The 24,157-nt window shown below is 37.9% G+C and overlaps 1 protein-coding gene across 1 annotated transcript; it reads left to right on the forward strand.

Moving 5' to 3' along the window:
• tecta (tectorin alpha) lies at nucleotides 1-24,157 on the forward strand. The gene is made up of 25 exons (XM_053484883.1): nucleotides 1-64; nucleotides 598-737; nucleotides 969-1,256; nucleotides 1,388-1,525; nucleotides 1,619-1,784; nucleotides 2,961-3,193; nucleotides 3,360-3,539; nucleotides 3,645-4,215; nucleotides 4,340-4,953; nucleotides 5,114-5,684; nucleotides 5,782-6,443; nucleotides 7,054-7,158; nucleotides 7,317-7,863; nucleotides 8,097-8,296; nucleotides 8,665-9,045; nucleotides 9,965-10,251; nucleotides 10,498-10,778; nucleotides 12,405-12,515; nucleotides 15,612-15,814; nucleotides 16,902-17,065; nucleotides 18,680-18,928; nucleotides 19,795-19,957; nucleotides 22,071-22,155; nucleotides 22,455-22,574; nucleotides 23,641-24,157. The coding sequence occupies exons 1-25, from the start codon at nucleotides 1-3 to the stop codon at nucleotides 23,751-23,753; spliced, it is 6,636 nt and encodes a 2,211-aa protein (XP_053340858.1). The 3' UTR covers nucleotides 23,754-24,157.

Genomic DNA, 24,157 nt, shown 5'->3' on the forward strand with positions numbered 1-24,157 from the left:
ATGGTCAAAACAAGCACTTTAGTGTCTCTTCTCCAGCTTTTCAGCACTCTTGCTCCCAGAGGAGGTGAGTCTTCTTGCTTCTTTTAGTTCCTCCTAATTAATTTATTACTCATCTTGCTTCTTCATCTGAATAATATTCATCTGAATAATTTATTGGAAATTGACAATATTACACAAAAAAGAGTGCTGTTGTACAAAATATCAGCACAACTGTCATTCAGACAAAAGTTCTTACACAACAGTCCTATCTATGAAGAAGAAATTAGTATTGTTTGGCAAATAATAAACAAATATTGTCTGTTTTATCCTAAAGAATTTATAGCTAGATAGAGCATTATGTGTTGACATGCACATCACAGACTGACTGATAGCATGTAGTAACCGTTTCACTAACAGTTGAAAAAATTTTTGAATGTGTAATAATTACTGTACAAATATGCTGCATTTGAAGGTTTAATGCTTGGCATAATTTTTAGACTTGTAGGTTAATAAAATGCACCACAAATAGAATTAGAGTTCTGTAACTGCTGTCTCAGATTACTCAGGATATACATTTAAAATCTGTATATATGTTTAGCTTCTTTTTCTTTTCCTTAGCTTTTTCTCAGGATATCCTCTACCCCTTTGGACCAGCTCATAGGGACTCAGAAACTCCCAAGATGGATGATGGCAGTTCAACAGAAGTTTCTCTATTAATTCCATTTATCTTTTTCAATGTCCCATACCGCTCTCTATATGTGAGTGCATTAGAGGAAAAAAAACGTTATATTTAATAATATACAAATAAATATGTTATAGAAAAATATCATTATTATGAGTTCATAGAAATAAATAGTCAATTGTCAGGCCACCTACACATGACCACTAGTTATTTTTCTTATTATATAGAAATTATCCAACTATTCAACACAAATATTAATGTACTCCTTTTGTAAAATTAGATCCCAACAATGCTTTTTACCACACAGGTAAACAACAATGGTGTAATCTCCTTCAACGTTCAGGTGAGCCAGTTTACTCCTGAGCCTTTTCCCCTCAGTGACAGTCGGTCATTTATTGCTCCCTTATGGGCCGATGTGCACAATGGAATTCGTGGGGACGTGTATTATCGTGAAACCACAGAGCCAGAGATTCTAGCAAGAGCTACTCAGGATGTCAGGAAGTATATCAAGAGCATGTCATCCTTTACTGCTACCTGGATTTTTATTGCCACCTGGAACCAGGTCACGTTCTATGGTGGGAGTCAGACAACACCGGTAAAGAAAGGAGAAACACTCCTATTCCTAACCATTCATTTCAGAAGAATACATACTGTAGATGGATATATTTCTGGTGCCATATACATGAATACTTATATAGTAAAGTAGTATGTATTTATTTGTCACAGGTGAATACATTCCAGTCAGTGTTAATCTCAGATGGTATGGTCCACTTTGCCATGTTTAACTTTGGAGAAATTACATGGAGCACAGGAACGGCTAGTGGGGGAGATCCTCTTACAGGACTGGGAGGAACCACCGCACAGGTACACTTGATTTCAAAATTTTTTCTTCAAAAGGCCAATCAGAGTTTTACATAAAGCTGTGGCTTATGTTTCGGATATTATTGACCTTTCTAGTCAGGTTTCAATGGTGGGGATGTCAGTCACTTCTTCAACCTGCCTGGTTCCCGCACAAATGATGTGGTCAACATTGAGCACACTACAAATGTCAATGTTCCTGGTCGTTGGTTCTTCCGTGTCGACACCGAACAGATCGACCCAGCCAATGGCTGCAGCTACAATGGTAAAAGGATCATATCTGTATCTTAAACTTGAACAGTACTTTTTTATTATGATGTGGTAAGTAAAAGCTCTAAAAATTTTATAGAACTTGCATGTCTAATAGTTTGAGTAAAGTTTGTTTAGGAGGGGTGGGAATAGATCTATGATTCCTTTACAGTTTCATGTTGAAATGTTAAAGTTTGTTCTTTAACTTCTTTGAGTTCAACATTGTTTTTCTTCTTTGTTAAATGTTATGTCAAGCAGAATGTTGACTCAGCAAAAAAAAAAAAAAAAAAAAACACTATAATTAGCACAATTAACAAAATGACTCCTCCTGGGATAATGCATGTTTGCATTGTGGGTAATTATTGTAGCAAGCAGAATTATGGGTTATGGGTAAAGATGCAAAGACATGCTAGAGCTTAGCAATTGTTTTTACTTGTCTATATTGATGGTTCAACATAAGTGACTTTTGTATTAAATCCACTTTTTTAATCCCAATCACAATTTCAAAAAAATTATTTCATCTATTGCATAGATGGTTGTGCTAAATTTGGTGTTCATTGAGTTGCAATTGACCTACACCAGAGCGTTCAATCATATCCACACCTTGCGGAAGGTTCATGTTTTTATTCCAGTCAAGCAGAAACCACACCCGATTTCATCAGTTTAATTAGTTGATCTGGGCTTTATTAAAAAAATACACTGGGTGTAGCTTCTACTTGGGTAAAATAAAAACCTACCCCACATTTGCCATTTCTGGATAACAGTGGACATCCCTGTGCTACACTGTGTCTTTACTGGGGGTCTGAAAAGAAAAGTGAAGTGTCTGATCCTACTGTATGGAATTAAGCTGTCTATTATTACGAACTGACGCTTTATTTTAACATATAGCACAACAGGGAAAAAAGCATTAAAGCTTCCATGACAGAACTATTTAAACTTTAAACATCAAACAAGTACCTGATGTGGTCAATGGTATAGATATAAATACCCTGTTTACAGTTTATGCAACCATATTGATATGATGTCACTTCATAGATGGAGAAGCAATGGGTAGTTGAGACGACTAGTACAGTATGTGAAACTGCTCATATAATTTATGCTAATATTATGTGAAAGTATTACTTCACCTCTGTGTACAAGGTTTTATTATTTTCTCAGAACTATAAATCAAAATTTTATATTTCACATTTAGGGCGGTTTTATCGACGTGGTGAGGTGTTTTGGCTGTCCGACCAGTGTTCTCAGCGTTGCAGATGTCTGGATTTAGACAATGAAGTCATTTGCCAGGAGGCTCCATGTGGTCAGCTAGAGACCTGTGAACAGCAAGAAGGAGCATACTACTGTCAACCAACCCGAACTAGCACCTGTGTGGTCTTTGGAGACCCCCATTATCACACCTTTGATGGCTTTCTCTACCATTTCCAAGTAAGATTAAATGTGCCTAAATTTGGAAAAAGTTTGTTGTTGTTGTTGTGCATCTCATAGTCTGGACATTTTTTTTGATTTTCACATGCAGGCTACAATAAAATAACTAGGTTGTTCTGTTAATGTTATAAAATGATCTCCATTGTTATTCTGTCCATTCCTACAGGGTACCTGCTCTTACCTCCTGGCTCGGCCATGCTGGGAGGTACCTGGTCTCCCATTTTTCAGTGTTGAGGCTAAGAATGAAAATCGTGGCATGACTTCTGTGTCTTGGTTAAAAGATGTCACTGTGGAAGTGTATGGGCATCGAGTTACACTACCAAAAGGAACACTGGGCACTGTACAGGTAAAAGGTTCATGTATATTTATGCCATCATTTATATAATATAAGACAAAATAGTATACAAAAAGTATACATTAAATTTACTGAGGTATTCATTCATGGTTTCAGGTGGACAGTCTCTTGAAGACTCTTCCTGTCCAGCTCCAGTTAGGTGCTATTAAGGTATACCAGTCTGGTCTTGCAGTTGCTTTAGAAACTGACTTTGGTCTGTTAGTAACATATGATGGGCAGCACTATGCTTCGATCTCCCTTCCGAGCTCCTACTTCAACAATACATGTGGCTTGTGTGGTAACTATAATGATGACCCTGCCGATGACCCTGTGTTGCCAGATGGTTCTTTAGCAGATAGCATTGTTGAGTTAGGTGGAAGCTGGCGAGCAGAAGACACAGATTTTCGTTGCACAGATGGTTGTGCTCAGAACTGCAGTTTGTGTGAACCAGCAGCTGAAGCTTTTTACTTTCGTCCTGATTACTGTGGGCTCATAAACAAGACTGATGGGCCATTCCGAGACTGCAGGGCTGTCGTTGACCCCACTGCATTTGTTTACAGTTGTGTGTATGACATGTGCAGCAATCGTGACAACATCACAACTCTTTGCCAGGCTATACAGGCATATGCTTTAGCTTGCCAAGCTTTGGGAGTAACCATAAGAGCCTGGAGATCACGTACATTCTGTAGTAAGTCACTCCATGCTTATTATATATATATAATTAAAAATATATATATATATATTGGTCTTGTTACTTTTATTAATAATCATTATGCCTTTTTGTCCTATTCCTCAACTGCCATTGTTTTTAGCTTTAACATGCCCAGAGAACAGCCACTACCAGGTCTGCACAAGCACTTGCCCCCCTTCCTGCTCTGATCTGACCTCTCATCTATACTGCACACATCCATGTACAGAGGGCTGCCAGTGTGACCAGGGATTTGTCCTGAGTGGCAGCCGTTGTGTCCGCCGTTCTGACTGTGGCTGCGAGCGCGACGGCCTGTACTATGCTCTTAATGAAACCTTTTGGGTAGGTGAGGGGGGTGAGGTGGGCAGTGACTGTTTCCAGCGCTGTGTGTGTGGCCTTGCAGGTGAGGTCACCTGCTTTAATGACTCCTGCCAGGAAGGTGAGGTGTGCACAGCAGAAGTGGGGTTGCTGGGGTGTTATCCTCGTAGAGACGCCATGTGTTCATTATCACAGACATACATTTTAGCTACCTTCGATGGTTCATCCATGCCATTCCCAGACGAGAGCTCCTTCTACCTGGTAAAGACTATGGGACGCTTGCCAGCTAACGTGACTGCGGTGGAGGTGAAAATAGGAAGAAAGTTGGTGAATAAGGGTCCCACATGGAAAAGGCCTGTTGTCATCAGGGTTGCATACCTGGAAGCTCAGATTGGTGGCTCCGATTTTGACCTTGTTAAGGTGTCTGCAATCCAAACTCCATTTAAAATTTGTACATTTTAATAATCATTATAAGTAGTTATAAGCATGTTTTTATGCAAAGTAAGGTGTAAGTAGTATACTTACTTTAATTGAGCATGTATAATTATATAACAATGACACATGTCCTGTTTCTCCTTAGATAAATGGTGAGCAAGTTGTTCTTCCATATGTCCACCCAATGGAACCTCTTATTGTTTACCGTGCTCCTGGCAACGCTACTGTAGTGGAATGGACTGGTCTAATTCGGGCCTGTTACTCCCGCCAAGGCTTTCTCAACATCACCCTATCTACCTTATTTTACAACTCAACATGTGGCCTGTGTGGTTTCTTTAATGGAGATCCTTCTGATGATCTACGATTGCCGAGTGGCCGTCAGGCTGACACAGCTGACCAGTTTGTTGAGGGATGGAGGGCCATTGCTGATGATCTAACATGCAATGGTGACTGTGATGATCTTTACCGCATGTGTACAGATCTAAGGTTATACCAGAGCCCCTGGCTCTGTGGCAACATCAATGACCCTGGAAACAGCTCATTCCTGGCTTGCCATTTAGCTGTCAACCCCTCGCCATTCTTCAGGAACTGCCTGTATAACATGTGTGTGAAGGAGGGCAATCGCTCTGCTTTGTGCTCTTCCTTGCAGGCCTATGCTTCGGCCTGTCAGGATGCTCAGATCAACCTAGGGCCCTGGAGGAGTGCCACAAACTGTCGTAAGATATATTTGACTTCAAAAGCTAGTGTTATTTACATCAATAGTGTTTCAGTTTTAAAGTGGTTTTGATATTGTCTTGTCTCTCCCCTGTCCAGCATTGCCATGCTCAGAAAACAGCCATTTTGATGAGTGCACCACAGCATGCCCACTGACTTGTGAAAATCTGGATGAGCCAGAGGAGCCCTGTCCATATTCCTGCTCTGAAGGCTGCCAGTGTGAAGAAGGCTTTGTGGTCCGTGATGGGCTTTGTGTACCCCGTAGTGACTGTGGCTGCTTTTACCTTGGCCGTCAACTAGCAACCAATGACACATTCTGGACTGATTGGGAATGTCAAGAACGCTGTTTCTGCAATGGAACAGACAACAGTGTCTACTGCAATTTTTCTCCATGCCACCCTGAGGAATACTGCCAAGAGACCGATGGGCTATTTTTCTGTCAGCCTCGGACTGAGGCTCTATGTGCGGTGGCGGGATATGGGCATTTTATGCCTTTTGGAGGTGTCCCATTTGATCTTCAGAGTAGCTGCTCACTTCATCTGGTTACCACAGACTGTGCAGGGCTGAATGAAGATGACAGACATGGAGAGTTTGATGAAAGTTACAATGCTGATTTAGGACTAGGGGACCTGCCCCGGTTCCAGCTTTCAGCCCGCAATGAGGAGAGGGATACAGGACAGGCCATCTGGGTGCAAGGTTTTGTGTTGGAGGTTTATGGATATGAGATTGAGGTGTCAAGAAGCTTTAAACATACAGTCATGGTAAGATATATATTTACACTTACATTTACTCTTCCTTAGGCTTATCAGTTTCATTTCCTATATACCAGGCCCTACAGCTGCACAAGAACACAAGGCCATGGAATACTGACCATTTGTTTAATTTTTTTGAGGCAAAATATTTCATGATCACAAGAATGTGTCTGCTTTTTTTAATATATAAATGGTCATTTTCTGGAGGTCAAGCACATGTTTATGTCACAAAGTTATTTTTAATCAAGCAGACAGACCTGAATACAATGGAACATGTGAGGGAACATGAGGAATATCTGATTACAATCTATGTCTGTTAACAAGCTGGAGTAAAGTCACAGAAAACCCATACTTGAATGATAGCTGGAAGAAGTTCACAACAACATCTAAAGATCTGAGGGACTTTAGATCAAATAAAGATAGCAGAAGAGAGCAGAAGAAAGATGCAGTAAATTGTTCTTTTGACCTCTCTATGTAATACAAAATCAGAAAAATGGGAAATGGACGAAATGAAAAGAGAAACATGAATTATGCTCACACTACTACTACTACTACAGTATATATATGTAAAAAGTATTACATTTTTTAATGTGAATACTTTTCAATTTATTTCTGCAAGGTGAATAAAGAGCGATTGTACCTGCCTCTGAAATTGGGCCCAGGGAAGGTCAACATATACACCCTGGGATTACAGTTACTGGTGGAGACTGACTTTGGACTAAAGGTGAAGTAGCATTAATGCTATCACTTGGCTGAGAAAGAACCAATATTTAATCCAATGATGGATATTCTACATTGAGTCAAAAGGTTTCACTAAGCCATGTGCAGTAGTAGGAACATTGGGCCTAGTACTGACTGTTTCTAATTATCTTTGCTTCTTAGGTGGCGTTTGACTGGAATACACTACTTCTGCTTTCTCTGCCTCGGACCATTTTTAATTCCACTTGTGGTCTGTGCCAGGGAATGCCCATCTCTGGTCCTGCCCTCAGTGTCAGCGAATGGGGCATGATGTGGGCAGAGCGTGACACATTTTGTCAAGTTGGGTGTGGTGACTCTTGTCCACGCTGTGGATTAGTTGAAAGAGGCCTGACAGTGGATGTCCATACCCCTGTACAGACAATAGATGCAAACAACAACAATGACATTGAGAACTCTCTCCCAGGGAATCGTTTCCACCTAGCCGAGGGCTTGTATGTTTATGTAGAACCAGAGGCGGTGCGATTATGTGGACTTATTATTGACCGTGGAGGTGTGTTTGCCAGATGTCACAGCAAGGTGGCACCAGCATACTTTTACCAGAGCTGTCTGCAGGACACATGTGTGGACCAGGGAGCAAGAGAAACTATCTGTAACTGGTTGCAGATATATGCTGGTACCTGTCAAATTCAGGGGGTGTCTATGCCCAGCTGGAGGAGCTCTACTCCATGTGGTGAGACACACAATGATCTTTTAATTTGCCCTCACAGAAAAAAAAATACAACACACAAGGAACACACAAATATAAAATATAAGGAATATAAGGAAATATAAGAAATATAAGGACTATGCAAATACCTTGCATAGTCCATACTGAACACACTTTTTATACCATCTCACAACAGAATAGTGCAGTGAACCTTTTACTGCCACAAACCCTCTGCATGTGTGTGTGTTTGTTTCTAGTGCTGTCATGCCCAGTTAACAGTCACTACTCGAGCTGTATGATGGTGTGCCAGCCCCAGTGTGCCCCAGCACGAGGCCAGAGAGACTGCAACCAGCACTGTGTGGAAGGTTGCCAGTGTGATCAGGGTTACGTGCTCAATGGGAAAGGCTGTATTCTTAACCAGAACTGTGGCTGCTATACTGATAGCAAGTACTATGAGGTGAGAGAGGAGGATTTTGAGTGCATTAAGAGATTCTTTAAACAGACAGGATGAATGCCATTGTGGGTTACTATAAAAAGTGCTTTAGGTTACAAGAGGCTTCATGTAGTATGTAAGATTCTGTATGTTTCAGATGTCAGAATAAGAGGTCCTTTGATATGATTGTACAGTATAATAAGCTTGTTGTTATGGCAATTACCATACAGTAATACCATTACCATTTTAGATGGTGCATTATATCAACCTAATTCTTTTTTTTATGTCATATTTGATTAAAATGTAGCCAATTCATAGAAAAAAACTAAGTTCGACATCTTGATTGGTCTGCAACCTTTTTTAATTTTCACTCTGTCTTCTGCTCATCCTAGCCTAAGCAATTGTTTTGGAACAACGATTGCACCAAGCGATGCCAGTGCATTGGCCGCAACCTGATCCAATGCGACCCTCGCCGCTGTAAGGCTGACGAGGAGTGCGCACTACGCCATGGCGTCCGTGGCTGCTTTGCCCGTCGCAACCAGCATTGTGTTGCATCAGGTGGTGGAGTTTTCCGTACATTTGATGGTGCCTCGCTCCGCCTGCCTGCCTCTTGTTCCTTTGTCCTGTCTACTATCTGCCACAAGTTGCCCGAGCTCTCCTTCCAGCTCATTGCCAATTTTGACAAGTGGAGCACACCCAATCTTACCACCATCTCACATGCCTACCTCTATATCAATGAGGAGAATATCCTAATCTCTGGCAACACTGTTAAGGTCTGTAAACCTTTAAAACTTTAATAATGTTGAGTGTCAACTAATTATAAATGGACAAAATCATAATTGCCAGAGTCACTTCTCAACGGTATTATTTTTTGTAAGGTTAATGTTCAGTTCACTACTTCGTTTAAATTGTTAACACTGTAAACTATTCACAGTAGGTATAGAAATGAATCACCCACCTTTAATCACCCACGTTTGCAGCCTGAAGTGAAGACAGTTTTTGTTTTATCCAGCTGTAATTTGCGCAGAAGGATTGATTCGAAAAAGGATCACTCTATCTTGACAAGTGCCCCAGTCCCTGCTGCAGAGAAACACCCCATAACAGGACTGTAAGAATAGTGTTATTTGGATGGTAAGCTATTATTATAAGGATGGTAAGGTATTGGATTTTTGCCAGACATATTGTCTGGTGTTATGGCCAAATCTTAAAATTTTAGTCTCATCTGACCACCTGCATTTTTCCAAAGCTCAGTCGTGACTGCATGTGACCTCGATTGATGAGTGTCTTTTTTTTTGCAATCCTCCCATAGCAGCCACATTCTGAAAGAATTTATGATGTTGTTGTCATGTGCACACAATGCCATGCTTCTAGGGAGTGATAAAGCCAGTGTCTTGCCACCCATAGTTGATTGTTCACTTCAGTTGCACTATCAGGGATTGAAATGCTCCAGTTTTACATGCTGAGCTAATTAAAATGTCCAAAAAAACAAAAGTTGTGTTGTGTCTTTATTTCAGGCTGCAAAGCAACACGCACATGTCCCTTTTAAATGTGATGAAAGGGGTGTGTGATTAATTTCTATACCCACTTAAGATTTAAGATGTTATAGGAGAATTTATGTATAACATTTTCTACTATTATTTGAGCAAGTGTCTATTATGATACTGAATGTTCCCTGCCCCTCTCTCTCTTTAGGTAAATGGGACACCAGTGTCTGTGCCTTTTGTAACAGGCCTGATGACACGTGTTTCCACATCAGAAGGTTTTCTGGTGATCGATACGCCACAGGACATCCAGGTCCGCTATAACCGTTTCAACACACTCAGTATCACCATGGGACCAAGGCTGCAGAACAAGGTGTGTGGTTTGTGTGGAAACTTTAATGGCGACCCCAGTGATGATTATATCACTTCCCGTGGCAAACCAGCACTTAGTGCGCTGGAGCTTGCACAGAGCTGGAAGACCAATGGTATGCAGAACAGGTGTGTGTCCATCATGTTTTAATAGAATGTCTTTTATGATATTTCCTATCCTTCAAAAATTTTAGTCTTTTTGTTCTTTCTATTTCTCAATAGTTTTCTCAATCTTCTATCCTTTTATTTCACCTTCTTATTTCATTCTCTTTTAACCTTTTTTTCCTCACAAAATCCTACTTTTTTGCCCAGATAAAAAAAAATGGATTCTCTTAATCTTTCTTTTTTTCTCTGTCCACCTGTGTGTATCTGCAGCTGTGATGAAACTCAGTATGTGGCTCTTGCCCAGTCCTGTGATAACACAGACATTTTGGAGCTGCAGGGCGAGGACAGCTGTTTGAAACTTACCCAGCCAAAAGGCTTTTTCCAGCCGTGTCATGGACTTTTAGACCCACAACCCTTTTACCAATCCTGTTACCTAGATGGGTGCTACAACCATCGCAAGGCTCAGGTTTGCGGCTCTATGGCTGCCTATGCGGAGGCCTGCCGCTCCTTTGGCACACTTACCACCAAGTGGATTGCCCAAGAGAACTGCTGTAAGGGCACATTGCCACCTACTGGACTGTAGAGGGGAAGTGTGTTTGAGGGGGTAGCGGGTGGTGGGACAAAAGCTTAAAAAGATCATTTTACATCTGACTATGATGTTTTATACTCTTGTGAGAAAATATATAAATGTTCATATTCTCAGCGGGAAATTTGTGTTTTAAAAAGTTTATTTAGAGCACACAAATTTCCAATTAAATGTACAACACAAACTTTTTAACATGAAAATTTTCATTAACGCTATAATGACAGGGGAGGACAAGATAGATAACTAACTAAATAAGAGGTAAAGGCTGGAATCTCTATTAAAAACTCTTAAAAGCCCGCTAAGTTTAATAGCATGACAAACTTAACTTTACAGAATGAATAGATACAGAATACAGAATTAACCAACCTGAATGAAAGCAAAGATTATAGCATAAAATATATACAACATAACAGACATTTTCTGTTACCAGGAGATTCAGTCTGATAAAGCAATCACAACTGGATAAACCAGACATAATTCCAAATCAATACAAAAGCACCTATAGCTCAATGTTTTGCAATGACTATCACAGTCTCTGGATTTACATCCTACTGAAAAACAGGGTTCCACATGCACAAAGCTAGGAAAATTCAAAAATAGTGTAAAACATTACATTACATTACTGTGCAAAAGTCTTGAGACACACCTCATTTCTTCATATTTTGCTTCAAAAGACCCACACGTTCTTGTATATAGTTGTGTGGATTAGTTCTTCAGGCTTCCTGGAGGACATTTTGGTTCTTCATTTTGACAAGTTTGTCTCTTAGACTCAGTCTAGTTTCTGTACCTGAGCAATTTCAGAGGAATGTTTTTCATTTGTTAAGCCACACAGTGACATATTTAGGCATAAAAAGCATCTGACTTAAGTCATGAACCAGTAGGAAACAAGTGCAGATGATAATAAATGATCAGGCCTGTCATCATTTGAGTGGTTGGAACGGACATAAAGGGAAATGAGGTTGCTGCTGAGGTTGTTACATAAACAACCAATCTTTAAACTGCATCTTTAGGCACTTTGCAACCTGTCACACTATGAAAATATTTGTTAATATTCATTTCATTCAATTTACATAATTTATTATGAAAAATGAAGGGTGTCAAGTTTTTTGCATGGTACTGTAGTTCCTATTATTTGCATAACTAGCAAACAGCTTGTTGTGCTAACTATGTAGTGCACAAAAATTTTATTCTGGCTGTGTAACATTAGCTGCGTTAATTTTTTGACCTATTACCTACACTTTATAGAAAAACTTAAAACTTAAAATTTACTGGCTGGTGTTGCATATTATGTTTAACAGATTAAAACTAATATGGCTGTGTCCAAAGTGGGAGCAATTTAGTCTAACCTTACCTCTTATTAACCTCATCTTTTTCTTTTCTCAATGCCAGAAAAAATACTGTGACTTATTTTAATGTAGGAAATTCTTGAATAGTAAAATAAATTAATTAATTCTACGCCTGACCATTTACCAGTAAGGCTTTATTATTTCTCTTATCTTTTCTCTCGCAAGTGCCCATGTTTAATGTAATTTAGAATGAGGGCAACAGATGGGTTTGTGTGTGCTAACTTTGTGTCTGGACCTGTCTTTAGCAGAATGGATCTATGACCCCTGTGCAGGGGAGATCTGCACAAACAACACCTGTGAGCAGGAGAATGGAGGAGACCTCTGTGGCTGCCCAGAACTTCCCAGCACAGAAATAAGTAAGTGACATGACATTGTTTTTAAGCAATATCAGAGTCTTTTAGTCTTCGTATTGTGCACATTGTCCATATTTTCTTTTCTCCCTCCGAAAAGCAGCATGTACACTTAATATAAACACTATTTTCAATCATAGTCTCCAAGAAAAAACATGCTGATAATACAATACGTTAGCTCAGTTTTTCCCAGAATGTGGGCGCCCCTGGTGGGCCATGATAGTACTGCAGGTGGCATGCAAGAGATCATTTAAAATAAATAATTTTATTAATTAATTAATTAAATTTTTACCTTCTTTATTTTGGTAATTAAGTTTAAAATAATTAAATATTTACAAACTATTACAATTTAATGTAATATTTATGGGCAATTATTTAGATTATATGTATAATATTTATAAAAAATAATTAAAACTAATGAAACAGAGGCATAGGATTTAAATTCTATACAGTATGTTCAGTTAGTGAAAAGTTATAATTTATAATCATAATTATAGGAAAAGGAAGACTGTTAATGCTGAATAACCATCAACATTTTTTATTGCCAGCATCAGACAGTCAGAAAGCATACACATAATTTTTTTAATTTGTTATTTTACACATTATGTGTATGTGGATGGATTATTACCTTGCACTGCGCTGCTAAAGGACCATGAACATATATTAGATTGGATTCGATTCGATTAAACTTTATTGTCACTGTGCAAAATTACATGTACAGACCCAATGAAATGCAATAATCAGAAGTGCATAAGTTGCCTATTTCCAAGAAATAACAATGTGTTACAGTATAAGAAACAGAAGATGCAGTAGGTAATAAAGTTATGGTATATACAGTATAATAATATGCAGTGTGTGCAACATTGTGCAGTGAATGTGCTATAATAAACAGAAGGTGCAGTAGGTAATAAAGATGTAGCTCTGAGGCACCTGTAACGCCTGCAAGATGTAAGAAGAGTAAATAGTCCATAATTGGGGTGAGAGGAATCTTTAATAATGCCACAAGATGATTGTCCTTTATGTTGTTAGTTTATATGTAGCACCTCGGTCCTGGAGGACTGTTGTTTTATTTTACTGTGTATTAAACTGTATATAGTTAAAATGACAATAAAAGCCTACCTGAATTTGAACTTGAGATATGTGATTAAAGGTTCGACTGGGCTACAGGAAAGTATCAAATTGGTCCACAGCCTTCTTAAGTTTGGGAATGGCTACCTTAGCTAAAACAGCTGTCATTTCCTCGGGATGCAGGTTATACAGCTTATACTATGGCTAAAGTTACAGCTACATTCTAATGATGCCGCTTGTTACTTCAGTGTTGACAACCAAGCAGCTTTTATATACTGAAGTGTCAAAAGAAAAGGATCAACTAAAGGTTGGTTTGATGGTTTGAGATAATTTTTTTGAGAAAAGAGACATCGGAAATAAAATAAATTAAACCAGTTACAACAGCCTTTGTCACTTTGTGAATAGAGTTAGCAGACAGAGCTAGGGTACTGCTATACTGTATGTATTGGGTTGGTAAAGCTACTAGTTGTTACACTTTATAGGATAGACTGATAATGTGTCATTAAGGTCATACTATACAGTTAATTTGCGATTAAAGAAAATGGCTAGATTTTTCTTGCATCATCAATAAGCTAGATCTGGGACCAAGGAAAGATTGTTGAAATTGTGATAGTATGATTTTTGTTTATTATTTAAAAGCATGTTGTGTTATTTTTGGCACTAACAGATTTTTAGCATTTTTATGGCATCATCTACCAGTCATCACACTTTAACCTTTTAAAATTGTATTAATTTTTTTTTTTTATCTGACTTTACCAGGCCTTTGTTTTCTATTATCTTGGTCGCAGTGGCACTAAACTCAGCCACTGATGAGCATATCCCATGATGTCCTAATGCGAAAAAGTCTTATGATTCTTCAAAGTGTGCATTCTTGTTTGAAATTCACATACATCTTCCTATCTGATTTATATGCAATGTTCTGATTTTCTAGCTATTAAAAAATATATATAGTTTTTTGGCTGGTTTGGTGCTTTGCAACAAAAGATAACAAATGACAAACTTCTGACATGCACATAATTCAAATAAATAAATAAATAAAATTAGAGTGCAGAAGCTGCTGCAATGTCAAAGCATGACCCTGACCTCAGGGGCCACCTACCTAAACAGTTTTGTCAAATGCAAGGTGAAAACATAACATGCTGGTCACATAGAAAAATATTCTTGCTACCTCAACCACGCTTTTTTAATAATTTGTGTTTATGTAACACCAATTCCTGTACCAGAACCGTGAATGAGCTGGAAGATACACTGTGATTAAATGTGTAGTTGCAGGTCTGGGACATGACATGGAGGTCACATGTTTTTACACATCTGACCAGAGGTGTATAATGTCAGGATCAACTTTAAGCATTAGTCACCTGTGCTGTAATGGAAATAATCAGCGAAACCAAAACATGGGGTGCTAGATCTATTTTATGGTCAAGAGACGAATCATTTAATTTATTGAGACTAATTAAGTTTTTTATTAACTTAGTTATTACTTATATATAAATAATAACAAGGTGATTTTCTGTAAAGTTGCTTTGTGACATTGTCTATTGTTAAAAGCTCCTAACAAATAAAATCTTTCTGTGTTATTGGTACTCATGTGTAGTTGCCAGGACAAATCTATTAAATATAGTTTTGGGTTATCAAAATATATACGGTATGTACTATTTTTGGCAGATTTAAAAAATTTTGCCCAACCACTTGTACAAATCCAGGTAGATAGAAACATGGCCTTTAGGACTAAAAATAACTGTGTGTGGACAGATTTGCCTATAATGAGTTAAATGGACCATTAGGTTAGATAATCAATAGACAAACTATAATTCTTCAACTTAAACCAATAAATCACAACCTGGTAGATGAATAACTGTATTATTTGCCTGTGAGGTGCCAAGACACAATGTACACTTTTAATACTACATCCCTAAAACAACAATATATATTAACAATGTACAATGTACATCCTTAAAACAAGATCACATTCACCAAGTGACGTTTGAATTTCTCTTCATTTGTTTGTGTATTATTGTCATTTCTATTAAACAGGTGAGGATGACATTATTCAAGCTGAGGTGACATGCAAACATGCTCAGATGGAGGTGTCCATCTCAAAGTGTCGCTTGTTTCAGCTCGGCTTTGAGAGGGAGGATGTGCGTATCAACGATCAGCGTTGCTCTGGCATCGAGGGTGAAGATTTCATCTCCTTCCACATCAACAACACCAAAGGCTATTGTGGCTCCATAGTGCAGGTGCACCAACATTTCATCAAAAACATTTAAAACGAGCCAACACATAAGCATATTAAGATAAAAAGACATAATATTAATAAGCTGAAAAGTTGAATATGATGGATTAATACCCTACAAACTAATAGTGCATTTACTCTTCAGTAATAGTGGGTGACATGAGTGTACTGTTCTTTGTTGCACATGGAATACTATGAATAGGATGTGTCCTTTCACAATCTCTAATCAAGTACACATGTTTAAATTTTACAAGAAATGTATACTTATGTTTAGATTTACATAATTTTACAGATTTTTTTTTTTACATAATTTTACAGCCCCAATATAATCCACCCTAAAGAATATGGATATAAGGGAGGGCCAAAGAATACCATCAATATAAACTTTATTAAAAAGGATTTAATACAATGAGCTACTGTAGCATTAGGGAATTTCAGAATTACTTCACTACACAGAAATTAACTTACCTTAAACTTAAATTAAGCAAACTAATGCAAAACAATTTTACAAAAACAGTCTTAATTATTTAATTATACTTTATGACTTATGTATGTAAGCTTATAATATGATTTTAGTTGTTATCAGTAGTGGATAGAATATCGGTCCTATTCAATATGTGTTTCTAACACTTTATTAAAAACTCAGCAATTTTTTACTTATACTGTACGAATGATATTGTTTGATAAATAAAATTTAACAAAGCTATAGATATCTTTTTAAAAATAATGATTAATGAAACAGTTCATGGTGACCCTACTGTGGACACTGTCTGGACACTATATGTATAAAAGTACCCTGATGTCAAAAAAGTAACCAGCCTTTTAAATGTAAGATCTATTAGAACTTTATAATGGGTGTAACCCCTGACAAGGACACATCATTATAATGTTCTATAGAAATAATATCATAAACTGTACCCAGCTCTGTAATTATTATAATAGTCATGGCAATTCTTTTGCCTTTTTGTTCGTATTGACTGTTTCTCATAATGCAGTTTTCATTATGTCGTCGTTGGAATTGCTCTCTGCTCTGAGAGAGCAATTCCAAACCACTGACACTGTGAGCACTTTGTGTCCGTCTTTGTTTCCAGTCAAATGGCACTCACATCATGTACAAGAACACGGTGTGGATCGAAAGCGTGAACAACACAGGGAGTGTGGTGACCCGTGACAAGACCATCAATGTGGAGTTCTCCTGCGCTTATGAGCTGGACATCAAGATCTCCCTGGAGACAGTGCTTAAACCCATGCTGAGGTCAGAGGTCAACTGAGGTTATTAAACTGCATTTCACAATGGCTCCATGATCACACAAAGGCCTTACTCATGAGTCTTAACTATGTGTTTTCTATAGATGGTATGTAATCCAAGAAAGGTTAAAGATTTGACTTTGAACCTCTGCTTGTTGTAGTTTTGTTTTAAGAAGTAAGCTTACAATGTACAATGCATCTAAAAAATAGAATATCAGTTTTTAAAAAGTGATCCTCCCACATATTCTAGATTCATTACACCTAAAGTAAAAGATATCAAGCCATTTTTGTTTTCACTTTGAGGATTTTAGCTTAAAATCCAGTATTTTAAAATATTAGAATATAACATAGAATAATAGAACATTTCGTTTTGGGTTTGAGAAAATTTCTATTCATACAGAGTAAATACTATGTATCGCTCAGTCTAGTTCAGAAAAATGATATGTGTAACATTGCTGACTTGACAGCTGTCAAGAAGATGATCATCATACACCTTCCATAAGAAGGTCATTGCTGGTAGGGGATGGCTGTTTGCAGAGGGCTGAATGTTGGAAGGAAATGTTTGGTAGAAAAAGTTGCAACGGGGATGACTGCAACCTTAAGAAGATTGGAGTGGTGCAAAAGCACCACTCCAATCTTCTTGGAGTTGGATCCCTAGTATCAAGCCACTTCTAAACTAGAGACAATGTCTTTTTACCTGGGCTAAGAGGAAAAAGAAATTGATTGTTGCTCAGTGGTCTAAAGTTCTCTTTTCAGGTGAAAGTAAATTTTGCATTTTATTTTGAGAGTGGTTGCCTGAAGTCCGGTATGAAATTTCCACAGTCAGTGAAGTTTTATTGATTTATAATGATGGTTTATTTAGATGCACTTTCCTAGCAGGACTTGTCCACAATCCCAAAACTATCACTAACTGATTCGTTCACCCTGATACTACTGTACTTAATTGGCTAGCCAACTCACCTGATCTGAACCTCATAGAGAATGACCAGCTTTTGTCAACAAGAAGATGGGAAAGAACCGATCCAACAATAAAGACGAGCTGAAGGCTGATATCAAAGCAACCTGAACCCCATAGAGAATCTATGAGCTTTTGTCAAAAGGAAGATAAGGACCACCCAACCCAACAACACAGATGAGCGGAAGGCTTCTCTAAAAGCAGTCTTCAATAAACAACAGTCTTCAGTACCTGATCGCCTCAAGGCCATGCCATGTAAATGCAGAAATTTATGCTAAAGGAGCCCCGACCAAGTGCATAAAATTTTATGATCATAATTTTTTTAAATTTTTGTGTATTTTAAATCCTTTTTATGATTGACTCTAGTAATTTTTTAAAATACTGTATTTTTGTAAAGTAAAAAAGTATTTAATTTTACATGTAATTCATCTAAAAGAGTTTCACTTTTTAAATAAAATTAAAAAAAAGAGAAAAAATCCATGATATTCAAATTTTTATTTTAGTCTAAAATGAAACAAAAAGCAAACAATAACAGCTTCATAACTTTTTTTTTATAACTTACTTAAAAAGATTAAATATTTATGTTCCAGTTCCACTTTACATCATTAAACTTGTTTAAACATGCTCTCTCTCTTTCTCTCTCTCTCTCTCTCTCTCATTTCACAGTGTAATTAACCTGACCCTCCCCACCCAGGAGGGGAACTTCATCACCAAGATGGCTCTTTATAAAAACGCCTCGTATCGGCAGCCGTACCGTGAGGGCGAGGTGGTGCTCAGCACACGAGATGTGTTGTTCGTGGGCGTTTTTGTGGAAGGAGCTGATGACAGTCAGCTTATCCTTATAGTGAACATGTGCTGGGCCACACCATCACGTTATAGCAGTGATCGCCTTCGCTACATCATCATAGAGAGAGGGTAAACACAATTGCATGCATGCACACACACAAATACACGGGCACCATAATATTTTTATGACATTAGTTTTGCTTTTGAGTTTGGTGACAAATTATGGTACAGGCATATATTGTAACTCTAAAGTTCATCAGTACAGTTATTTAAAATTTTATAGTGCTCACTGTGTAAATCGACACTTTCAATCCTAATCAAATTTGCAGACTGAATAGACATATTGAAATTTATGATGTCTGGCATGTTTTATTTATTAACTTTTTCGATTATGTATAACAGGCTATTGTTTCATTTATTATCATATTTTATCAGTGGAAATATAATAATAATAATAATAATAATAAATACATACATACATACTACTACTAATAATATATTTATTATCTTCATAGAAAAAATTAAGCTATTCCTACTGTATATTCCAAGCATTTGGCTTGATTTTTATTGGTGTGGGCAGGGGTTCACCACTGCACTGGATGTCGGTGTGATCTGGCAACCCACACTTGTGGCAAGCACAAAGAAATTGAGAGAGAATGTTTGAGTGGGTGAAAATACAATTTATTAGTGAGCACGTAAGAGAGTTTAAGTGAGTGGAAAATAATTGCCCCATGTGCAAAAACAAACAAAAAGCATTTTTTGTGCTTATGAATATACAGTACCCTTGAACTTAATTTATAAGTGCTAATGTTACATGCGCATTTGAGGTTAACATACTTAAATATCTGTTTATTATATCAGTGGTGAATTTTGAAAGCCAGCAAATTGTGAATTCTATTCTCACTGACTGTAAAAAATATCCTTTGTTGAATTTGGTGAAATCATCATATGTTCCTTCTGTTATGGGCTAATCCCTGAGGGTGTGTTGGTTTCAGGTGTCCCAACATTAAAGACAACACTATCGGCATGGCGGAAAATGGTGTGTCTCTGACCTGCCGCTTCCACGTCACAGTGTTTAAGTTCATCGGAGATTATGATGAAGTGCACCTTCATTGTGATGTTACATTATGTGACTCTGAGACCAATGCATGCAAAGTGGTGAGAATACACACGCACACACAAACACACACACACACACACACACACCTATTTTCTAATCCTTTACAAAGGTCAGCATGTATGGACCTGTATGATCCAAATTTTTGAAGTCTACATCATATTGTACTTATGTCACAGCGCTGTAATAAGTGTAATTCTGATTATAAAGGGTGTTGTCTAACAGCAACTCTGACAAAACTTCAGGCTGCCAGACAAAAACACAGTTTTATATGAAGACATGCTCAGTCTAATGTCATTGTTTCCATAGTAACAACTTGAACAGGGCCTTGTATGGGAGATGCTGTTCTGTTTTAGTTTTATCCAACACGTTTATTGAACATGTTTGAAATGAGTCTCTGGTGCACTTTGTAATAGTCTGAGGTTTGTAATAATTACAAAATTGTTGATAATTTTCTGCATAATTAGGGCCCAAGCACCATGACTTCAGCATAATGACGACATGACTATGACGTAGTTACCATCGCACTGATAATGCTGTTTTAATAGTGCTGATGTCATAAATGTGTGAGGGCCCTCTCGTTCTTTTAAGGATTTTTTTTTTCTTTTTTCGATCATCTGGGCCTTTTTGTTGGTCTTAAAATGCTGAAAAACTCATGGAAATTGGCCCACAGTTTGGAATCTGCTACCCTTATTAGGTCTGTGATTCTTGGCCCTGAGCTACAGGGATTTCACAGATTTTGCTTCATGGCGCATATACTGTACACTTGCACATACACATTTAGATCCCCGATCGAGAGGAACAATTTTCACTGTGCATGTCATGGGCTTAAATTAAACAGGAGGTCAGGTATTTTGGGTCATTTGCAAAACGCACACAATGGACACACATTGCATACACTACAAACACACTACACACACACACACACACACACACACACACACACACAACACATTGCACACACACACATCACATCCTATAGACACTTCACACACACAACCTAACCTACACACACAAATACACACACCCTACAAACACATATATCCTACACACACACACACACTGCATGCACCACTTACACAGACGGACAGACACACAGGGTAACCATGTTAAGCCATTAGGGTCAAACTTAGTCACATGATTATGATTTTGCATGAAAATTTCTAGATTAAATCACATGCATTAATGTGTTAATATTCAATTCAATTCAATTCAATTTTATTTGTATAGCGCTTTTAGCAATTTTCATTGCCGCAAAGCAGCTTTACATAGTCAAAAGAATTATTTAGGTTTGTATGAAATGTGAATTTGTATGAATCAAAATGGTCAGTTTGTCCCTGGTGAGCAAGCCGAGGGCGACAGTGGCAAGGAAAAACTCCCTGAGATGGTAATAGGAAGAAACCTTGAGAGGAACCAGACTCAACAGGGAACCCATCCTCATTTGGGTGAAACAGAGAGCAGTAAATTATCTGCATTTATACAGTGTGTAGGGTGGGAGGCAGTTCAGCTATAATAGCTGATGTTAATTGAAATAGCTGATGTTAATTGACACCCCTAATAAATTGCTATGTTGAACTTTGTGATCAAGGTGAAATAAAGCACTTTCTCTGTGAGCAATCATGGGTGATGTACTTTACTAAAAATCTATTATACAAAATCTTTCTCACTAACCCCACTTATCTCCTTTAAAACTGATTGAAATTAGATTTTATTTATAAATTTTTACATCAAAAGCTTTTTGCCCCTCTGTGGGTTTAACTCACATATGTGAACATCTACACCTGATGCAATTTCCCTCTGGGATTAATAAAGTTATTTGAATCTTGAATCTTAAATGTTGTACACGACAGCCAGTTTTGGTGTCTTTATTACGATAGTGGATTTAATGAATTATAAATTTTTATATTGAAAAATGTTGTCCTGTGGACAATGCGATATTAACTGCCTGATTCACATTTACACAGAGTTATCTGTTTCCTATTGTTACAGATATAATAATTCAATCAGTTATATTTAGTTAATGTTTACATTCATTATTTATAGTGAAACACAGTAACATTAATTGTTTCCCTCAATAAAACTGGGTCGATAGAAATGAGAGAGAACTTTCCTTTTTTTGTGAATAATATTTATTTATATGATATGTATTCCTAGAACTGTCCACACAACAGAAGGAGCTACAGCGACTACAGTCAGCAAAAAGAGCACATACTCTCAGTGGGACCAATCAGGAAACGAGGTACAGTGTCCGTGTGGTTGTGTGGGTGTGGCAAGATTATAATTTGTTTATTCATTCATTTTAAATAAAGCATTATGCAGATCCAGAGTTTATCTCTGAAATCCTAGGCAGAAGGCAGGAATAGAGTCCATTGCATGGCAATCATGGACACACACATTTACTCTCTCATTCACACCTAGGGGCAATAATAATGAGGCCTGAAATATACTGAATCTGTGAGAAATAATTAAGCAAGGGAACTGCATTTTTAGCTATACTGTATATGTGTGTGTGTGTGTGTGTGTGTGTGTGTACTGCAGAGTCCGACTGGTGTGAGGAGGATAATGGAGGTTGTGAGCAAATCTGCACTAGTCAGGGATCAGGCCCAGTGTGCAGCTGTGTGACTGGAATGCTGCAGAGAGACGGGAAGAGTTGCCGTGGTGAGTGACACACACACTCACACACAGAGAAAGAGAGAACTTCTTTACAAAAACATTTTTAAAAATCTGTTTATTCATTACCATGATTGACTTGAAGCGTTTTAAGTCGCTGAGGAAAACCACTGCGCCCACTCACACAACCAACTTCTTAGTTTTATGTAAGTGCATTGTTCTTGCACACTCACGCTATTTAACAGGTTCTTCCAATTTCCTGTAACCCTACACCAAAATGCATGCGAACATGAAATAAACAGAGGACACATGATTCCTCCATGCATTCCATGTACCATGCATTGTTCACCTGTAAAAGCCTCTGGGATTAAAATAATTGACATTGTATTACATTACATGTTCTATCTGTCTATTTCAAGATAATCTCATAAAAACAATCTTTATTTCTCTATATAATCCCCTGCTACACTAAGGCAATTATCTCAGTGTTTCACTAGTGCTTGGATACCATCAAGGTAGAAAAGAAAGTGTTCTCAGTCCCATGATCGGGCTGCCTGTTTGAGTTGAACTCATTTAATGGCCCAAACATTTGGAAATGGCGTGGAACGAGCTGGGGACTGTATGAGGGATGTGGCAATAAATCTCAGCTGAGTTTCTGTAAGGTGCAAATGGTGTTCAGGAAGGATTATCCGCTTTCAACCAATGAATGTGTCCTTTCCACATGTAGGCGATAAGTAATCTGTCGATTCTGCTCACTGAATGTTTAGTGGGCTCCGAGCCACCTCGGCCAGGATCGTCCTTCATGGACATACAGCCTTCTTTGAAACGTTAACTATTCAAATATTTCACGTCAGTTAAGAGTCTCATCACTGTATTGTTCCTGAAGCCGTCCTTACAGTAAATGTCAATCGGTTTTATGTCTTTATTGACCAGAAATGTTATCACATGTCCTGGTTTGACTTGAACACCAATCACATCTATCTATCTATCTATCTATCTATCTATCTATCTGAATTGTTTTCATTCTTTACCTCTGAATGTTTCTATCTTTCTCCTCAGAGTTTGCACTGACTGATCCCACACATCTTTTGCTCTTTGTCTTTTTTTTCCATAGCTACCAGTTCCAGCACAGATCTCCAGCCCCTCTCTTCCCTGGTTGCCATTGGCATCTGCGTCATGCTTCTGATACACACACATGCCTCTGTGCTTTTCTTCAGCAGAGCTTAACGCCAACTAAACCACGACCACGCTGAGAAGAGGAGGAGAGGCGGCAGAAATAAAGGGGGCTGAGAAAGCAAGATAGGAAGAAAACAAGAAGAGGAGGAGTGTGTGTTTTAACCACACCACACTGCAAAGAACTGTGATTTAGCACTCCTCATTCTGCTGCATGGACACTTTAAAAAGCAAAACCAGCATGTGTAAAATAGATCCACTTTCGAAACCATTGTTTAAAAGAACACATGCAGTTCCCCCCTCATAAAAAAATAAAAAATAAAAAAAGCATCTGAATTTATTAGTTATAGATGTTCAGCTATTAAATACAGAGATTAGCAAGAAGAGATTAGTGAGAAGCAGTTTAGTAGATTATGATGTCGATAAACACCACTTTTTGGGAGATTATGTTGCAATAA

Source organism: Clarias gariepinus, chromosome 24 (assembly GCF_024256425.1).
Source record: "Clarias gariepinus isolate MV-2021 ecotype Netherlands chromosome 24, CGAR_prim_01v2, whole genome shotgun sequence".
Classification (NCBI taxonomy): domain Eukaryota; kingdom Metazoa; phylum Chordata; class Actinopteri; order Siluriformes; family Clariidae; genus Clarias; species Clarias gariepinus.